Here is a 7,759-nt window from a genome sequence, read left to right as displayed (position 1 = left end):
GTTTTCCCACCGTCCAAGCAAGTGCATGCAAACCCTAAACATTAGTACACCGAGTCACAGTTCGCGAACATGTCTGCTTTCAATTCCTCCAAACCGCAGCCCACGGGCGCTTTCAAAGCTAACAACACAATCCTTGGTGAGGGATTGCTCACTACTTATATAAATATTGTTACTGTGTTCAGACATCTAATGCTTCTTCCATGACCGTATCAGCCAAAAGCTGTTTTCAGACGCAACTCATCGGTTCGGGGGCACGACGTAATACACCAGTTCTCTCGTAATACACCGACTTAACCTGGTAAAAACCAGCCCATAACATTTTAGAAAAAAAAAACCTGGAGCATTCCAGACGTTGCTGTCCATTTGAGTAAAGCCTGTTTTTTTTACCGCACCATCTGGAGAATTTCGCCACTGTCTTGTTCTATTAGCGTACGAAACGTACGAGCATATAGTGAGCTCCGAGAACATTCCCGATGTACTGCGATGAGTGATCCGGATATTGTTGTAGAGTTTGGAGCCAAAACTTCAGATCCTGCTGGGATACTGTGGGAATGCCCGGGCAGAAGGGGTGATGCATGGTGGGAAAGTAACAGGAAAAGCATCGCTGTGTTTATTTCCCCTAAATGCTATTCTCCTGCGCATTGGTGTGTCATTGGCTTCTGATTAAAAATCCATTGTCTGCATTATCCCATGTACGCTGGTGTTATGACTTAGACAAACAATGGCAGTTTACCGGAATTATTCGGTCATTATCTACTCGCCCTCGTGTCTTGTAAAGCTCACGAATCGAGGTAGAATTTAGGCTCGTTGCTCAAGGTTTGACGTCACCGATGCCGGACACCATCAGTGTTTCGTAAATGTTATCTGAGAGCTCCAGCAACGTGGAAGAGTTTCATTCCTATTGAAACTGAGCTGATCTAGACATCGATGCATTCGGTAATAAAATGACTTGGTTTAAAATGTCATGTTTAATCTTAAAATTTGTTCAGTGCTTTGACACAATATGTATTGTTAAAACTATATATATAAGGACATTGATTTTTTATTTAATTGTGTAACATTTATTTAAAAGTCCAGACATTACACAATGTCACTTAGTTTATCTGTAACCCGCAGACATAATTTCTCATGATGGTTTTATGCCTAAATTCAGCTGCAGGCAATGCACCATAGAAAGACAACATTTATTTGGGTCTCAATCTCACAAATATTTTCTTTTGCTTGAAGAAAATTGTGCTGTTTTTTTTGCAAGAATGATGTTTTTGCTTTAGTTTATTTGTTACCTGTTATACTTACATATTTACTTAATTTTTTACATCTGAAAGCTAACTAAATGAGCTGTATGTTTTTTTAGGATGGGACAATGTTTAGCTGAGAAACAACTATTTGAAAATCTGGAATCTGAAAAAAAAAAAATTACATTTTGATATATTGACGGTAAGAAATTTACTAATCATCTTCATGGAACATGTTCTTTACTTGATATAAAAAATATAAATTGGATACTTAATCAATAATTATACCATAACGTATGGCATAGTGATTTGGAAATTTGAAAAAAAAAATACTGTGCTGCCATTATGCTTGCTTTTTTTACATTGCTTATTTGCATGCTTATTTATATCAATTGTATGTATTTTATACCGACAGATATACTCAGCATCGTAAATCCATATCCGCATAAATCTATATCCATATAAACAATGCTAAATGAAGTCAAAACATGACCTGTTTTGACTTCAATATTATTCTCATAGTTTTTTTTTTTTGCAGGATCTGAGTGGGTTTATTTTTTCACGCTTCCTATTTTCCGACATTATGGACCCAGTTTTCATATAATGAGATACTTGAGCGTGGCGGTGAATGAAATTATCTGTAGCGATTGTTGCAGGAAAACGCACATTAGGACCGAAATGTAATATAGTTTTGTTTCCCGTTTTTGATCTGCGAGTTTCCAGCCCTGTCTGCCGCATTAAAACCCAATCCTGTGAGGTTCACATGATCCTGATAATATTGGTACAAAACCTGAGTGTGATGTGCTCGGGTCTCCTGAGATCAGGAGTCAATGCCCAGAATCCAGCTGTCTACTCTTTCATTTAGGCACAAACAGCCCTACAGACACAAAACCCCATTTCACAACCAACAGCTGAAAAGTGAGAAGACTTTGGTGTTTTACCAACTATGTGTTTGGAAGGGCTTAAAGAAAATGTCTGGTATCGCAGCTATTTGAGAAAATTGCTTTGCATGCTTTTGAAATATATTACAAAGTTCATAGAGGACGTTTGCTGAATGCAAGATTTGTATTTAGTGATGACATGCCCAACCGTCAGGCCAATTTTATCAACGTGCCGTGAGAAAACTTCACACCATTCTGATTAAGGAAAAGTTTGCCCTAAAAATAACATTTGTACTTACAGTCAGAGGCCGTCCATTAGGAGTTGAGCTTTGGAGGAACGTGGCATTATATCACTTGCTCACCAGTGAATGGGTGCCGTCAGAATGAGAGTCACTGTGAAGTGAAATGCTGCATGTTTGTAAGAAAAAATTGGCTAAAATTTGGCTTAATGGCTAAAGAACTAGTTAATTATGAAATTGTTCCAAGCATGCAGATATTCACTTCTCAGGTCGAAGTGGTGTGGGTTACTCGTGGATTATGGGATGTTTTTATCAGCTGTTTGGACTCTCATTCTGACGGCACCTGTGTGATCCTTTGGTGACGAAATGCCACATTTATCCAAATCCGTTCTGATGAGGAAATACCCATTTACTTCTTGGACGGGCTGACGGTGAGTACATTTTCACCGCAGTTTCATTTTTTGGCTGAACTGTTTGTTTAATTAAATCATTTGAAATAATCCACTAACAGGTTTTAAGCAGTTAAATTGCTGTGCTTAAACCAATTTAAAGACTCCCGAATTCCAGAAAACGTCATCTTCGTTGCCTTGATAAGGCGGCGTGGTGCATGTGGTGACGGAGATACAGCGTGTGGGTGAAGCCACGCTGAACGGAGCGCACGGCGAGGCCTGCTCTTTTGACCACGGGTCTGTTTTTTCCATAAATAATGAAAGTTATGCACAGGAAAAATGGGTGCACCTTATCTCCTCGAAAATATAAAACGCAGATGGAGCCAGAGCAATCAGCACCCAGCGCATTTCCCATGCATCCACACTTCTTCTGAGCAGGTCCCACAGTGCATTTCTACATCCAACGAGCGCATTATTACTATCTAGGAAATGTGCTTCATCCTCTAGGGTATGATAAATCCATTCCACCCTGGACTCCATATGCTTTTTACTGATTAGGTGAGAATATGAGGAATGTTAAGCCTGGCTCCCTCTCTTTCTTTCGCTCGTTCCATTCAGGACATTCCCGAGAGTAATATTCTGATGTTTACGAGCCTAAAATGACTTCAAAGTGTCGTTTCTGTCACTTTATGACTGATTTTCCCCAAAATGAAATCTGATTAATGAAATACTGCAAGTTTAGGAATATCGCGGGAAATGCGAAACGCTCGCAACAGAGATAAATGCCGAAAACTCAACAAATTCGACAAAAATGTGTGAAAACATCATTAGCAAAAGGACTTAGTTTTATATTTATGGTCAACGGTAACACTTAAGATAGGGATCGTATATTTATTACTAGACGCTTTCCCAAAAATCCATTTGTAATTACTTCTTATTGAGTTATAAAGCGTTAAGGGATCTAGAATATGATCTTGACGAATGAGGCATTGATATGTGCTTTATAAGTACAGCCAATATGCTAGTAATATGCATGATAATAAGCAAAATATGTGTTCGTTAATCTAAAGTGTTACCTGGAAAACAATGGATAACACTTACTTTTTCCTTAATAAATTCTTAAGTTGCTGCTTATTAATCCTGAGTAAGCTAGTTTAGGTGTTGGATAGGACTAGGGATGTATGAGATATGTGTTAATTAATACCAATAAATGGTTGATATTCTACACTCTCAGCAATAAAGGTACAAAAGCTGTCACTGGGGCAGTGCCTTTTCAAAAGGTAGGCTTTTGTACCAATTAGGTTTAAATTTGTACACTTTAAGTACTACTTAACAGTACTAATATGGACCCTTTACAGGGTAAGGGTTCACACTGAAGTAAGATTTTAACACAAAGGCCAACATTTTTCATGATTATTTAGCAGGAGCATCTGTAACGCCAAAAAACACGAAGGCAACATCTACGAAAGGGCTGCAATGCTAATAATTCAGGCAATGCTAAAACGATGTAGGAAAGATGGTGTCATGGCCATAAAAGATTGACAGTTGGAGCATATGAACTTCAACATCTGCCCTGTCCGGAAATTTCACCTGATCTGGATCTGATTGTTTCGGAGAGCAGAGTGAGAATCCCATTCCCTCCTTAAACGTCTCTAAAGCTGCACGAATCTATCACACAAGTTGGAAGCTGAAGGTAAAAAGTGTTCAAACACCTTAATAAATCAACAAAAAATTCACAGATGTTCACATTATTTTGGCCGACCCCCTGTGTGTTTCTTTTGATGCTTAAATGAATGGCATTAGTTCCGAGCATGCATGATGTGAATACTGTTAAAAACATCTGAGCAGGGACCTAATGAAACCGGAGTGTGCAGTAATTTTTATAGTTTCATATTTTGAACAAACATATTAACTTCACACTTACAAGAAGAACCATCCTGCATCTCTTCTTCTTCTTCTTTTTTTATTGGTGAGTCGGCAACCTGCNCAGTTCTTCTCAGGTAGTTCATTCCATTATTAATCCCCCCCGGTCACAATAGTGGCAGTAAATATTTTTACTCTAAAAAAACATACTGACTGATGTTTTAGTGCACTTCCTGCAAATATAGAAAATGTAAAGGGTCCCAGTTAAATAAGTGCAGTTTCAGCATTGTTGAATTGTTAACTGCATCGAAGCTCCAAATCAAAAGGACAACGAAGTGTGTCAACAGTAGTATATGACAAAGATCTTCGGTACACATTACCTTTAGAGTGTTTAGTATTAATATATTAACTCGCATGTATTCGGTTTTGTTGAACGAGTAAACACACTGACGTGGCAAAGCTGGAACTAGGTATGCAGTGTAGTAGTTAGTGAAACAATTATGATCAACCATAAAACACATTTTTCACACCCTTCTAAAAAAAGAAAAGCTTCCCTATTAGATGCAATGTTTTATTTAATCCATTGTGTCCCATTCTTAACTGTGTGTTAACGCCTTCTATTTTCTCCCTTTACATAGCCTCTTAGTTTTTTCCTGGATTCTATAATAATTTCTGCCGGTTATTTCAGTTACATTTCTTTATAATATTTCGCAACACTATTTCCCTTTTTAATACTGTACAGCTTATTTTTTTTTACACAATCTTCACTGTAAAACACGCTATATATGATTTGACTTGATTTACGTCCAGCATCTCATCCGAGGAAAAGGTTGGTGACGTCGCCGACAGCAGGAGCCGGATATCCGCCACGACCGGAAAAAAATCCCATATTTGGGCATTCTTAGCAGGAGCAATGGCAGCTTACATTGTACGCGAACGGCTAGCTCGACGCTGATTGTGTAGCGCAAATGATCGCTTTTTAGACATTTTCGGTCCATGTTCAAGACGGGTGAGCGGCGGATTGGAGCGCGTTTATTTTTTTGAAAATGTCAAAAACCGGGTGCTAGCGACCGCTCCGTCAAACCGTCACCGAAGCGAAACCGCTTAGCACGGCGTTAGCATCTTTGATACCGTTCGCGTTTTTTCCTCGCCATTCGCAACTCTCCCTCCCCCCCTCCCGACTCTCACCCGGTATCGGCCGCCCTCCATGCCCGAGCAAGGCCCGAGGATGAACAGCTTCTCCCTCGGCGAGTTGTGTTGGCTCTTCTGCTGCCCGCCGTGTCCGAGTCGCATCGCGGCTAAGTTGGCGTTCCTGCCGCCCGAGCCCACCTACTCCGTTCACACGGACGCGAGCGGCGCGACGAGCCTGCACCTGACCGAGCGCGCCGACTGGCAGTACTCGCAACGCGAGCTGGACGCCGTCGAGGTGCTGGTGACCCGCACCAGCCGCGGGAACCGGGTCGGCTGCATGTTCGTCCGCTGCGCGCCCGCCAGCCGCTACACGCTGCTGTTCTCCCACGGGAACGCCGTGGACCTGGGCCAGATGTGCAGCTTCTACATCGGCCTCGGCTCCAGGATCAACTGCAACGTGTTCTCCTACGATTACTCGGGGTACGGGGTCAGCACCGGGAAACCGTCCGAGAAGAACCTGTACGCCGATATCGAAGCGGCCTGGCAGGTGCTGAGGAACAAGTGAGTGTTTCTGAGCAGGTGCTTCTGGGTTTGAGCGCCAGTCCCAATTGTTCTGTGATTTGTGTGGCGTTTTCCATGCGCGTGCACTGCAGCACTGCTGCTTTTCCCTATTAAATGCATGCATCCTGCTTCATTATGCCTGACTCTGGACCATAAGGGTAATAAATAAGATAAGATTCACACGAATGGTTTATAACAGGGCGGAATGTGAGAATCTGAGGCTGCAAAAAAGTCCAAATGAAATTCTTAGCAATGCATTTCGCTAATCAAATACTTTTTTGATATTTAAGATAGGACATCCACGCAATATCTGCACTGAACATGATCTTAATATCCAAATGTATTTTGACCTACGTAATGCATTGTTGGCTAGAACTACACAAATACCCATGCTGCTCGTCTAGCTTTGTGGTCTCACATTAGGTTTTCTTTAGGAGATGAACGTAATAATTTTTACTGATATTTACCAAAAATCAATACACGCAACTATATTCTGCATATCTGCTTTTGGATGCTCAAACATAATGTTTTTGTCTATGGTGGATCTGTTATTGGTTCTCTTATTTAGTTTCCTGCTGCTTTAAATACTTTGAACCCTCTTTGTACCAACCTGTTTTTTTTGTAGTTGTTTTTCTTGGAGTGATGACATAACCGGACTGTTTCGTGTTTTTCTATTGACCGTCCTGATATCGATATCTAAAGTAAATGATAAAACGCCAATGCGAACCAATTTGGTGACGACTAGCTAGTAAACAATGTGAACAAGCTTTCTACAAAACGTTGATATAATATTCTCATATTAAAAAAATAATGCATGCAAGTTAAATGACTCGTTGAAGCTAATATACAAACTAAGTAGAATATTGGGAAGGTTTGGTCAATTTATCAATATAATTNTTTTTTTTTTTTTTTTTTAATTATTAGATTATCACCCGACGTCTGTGATTTATCATCTTGATTTTATAGTGTTTTTTATGTAATTTAATGTTTCTGTATCAAACCGTGCATGTGCCCGAGAGCATCTACGGTAATCCACGTTTGGTCAAAACAAGAAAACGCGTTGTTAAATATCGCCGGCAGTCACAGACGGGATTAGTAGGATTCTCAGAGGATCGTGGCTTTTTTGCTGGAAAACCGTATGTGATTTGCTCTGGAATTATCACAGAGGTTGCGTGAGGGGATAAACACAGATGCGGCAGATTCGGATGGGATTAAAATCACCGGGTACGTCGGCGAAACAACACTGATTTCTCTAACACCCCCCACCCTGTAAAACCAGTCTCGTCTGGGGAACATTGGGTCATATATAAAACATACGTATTTTAAATGGAGTTAAGCATAATCAAATTAGCTGAATGTGTAAAAGTTCTTTCGGCTGAAAATAAAAACGTCATCGAGGTTTCTGCAGAATTCCGTGCGTGTGTGTGATCGCAGCCGTTATATACTGAATGGTCATTCTA

The 7,759-nt window shown here is 40.4% G+C and overlaps 1 protein-coding gene and 1 long non-coding RNA gene across 3 annotated transcripts in view; one reads left to right on the top strand and one right to left on the bottom strand.

The window, feature by feature from the left end:
• The window catches only part of LOC122348922, a 10,729-nt gene extending 4,797 nt beyond the window's left edge, over window positions 1-5,932 (bottom strand). The window contains exons 1-2 of the long non-coding RNA XR_006251387.1: window positions 5,796-5,932; window positions 4,669-4,726 (exon numbers count right to left, since the gene is read on the bottom strand). This is a non-coding gene — a long non-coding RNA (uncharacterized LOC122348922). The remainder of the gene's footprint in view (window positions 1-4,668; window positions 4,727-5,795) is intronic.
• LOC122348920 (alpha/beta hydrolase domain-containing protein 17C-like) overlaps window positions 4,848-7,759 on the top strand; it is a 17,541-nt gene continuing 14,629 nt past the window's right edge. The window contains exon 1 of one of the 2 annotated variants that reach the window (XM_043244805.1): window positions 4,848-6,299. In XM_043244805.1, the coding sequence (XP_043100740.1) occupies window positions 5,815-6,299 (485 nt within the window). In that variant the 5' untranslated portion in view covers window positions 4,848-5,814. The remainder of the gene's footprint in view (window positions 6,300-7,759) is intronic. The other variant, XM_043244806.1, reaches the window with a different exon arrangement.

Source organism: Puntigrus tetrazona, chromosome 7, assembly GCF_018831695.1.
Source record: "Puntigrus tetrazona isolate hp1 chromosome 7, ASM1883169v1, whole genome shotgun sequence".
In the NCBI taxonomy this organism is placed as follows: Eukaryota; Metazoa; Chordata; class Actinopteri; order Cypriniformes; family Cyprinidae; genus Puntigrus; species Puntigrus tetrazona.
This window is presented reverse-complemented; position numbering and strand designations above follow the sequence as displayed.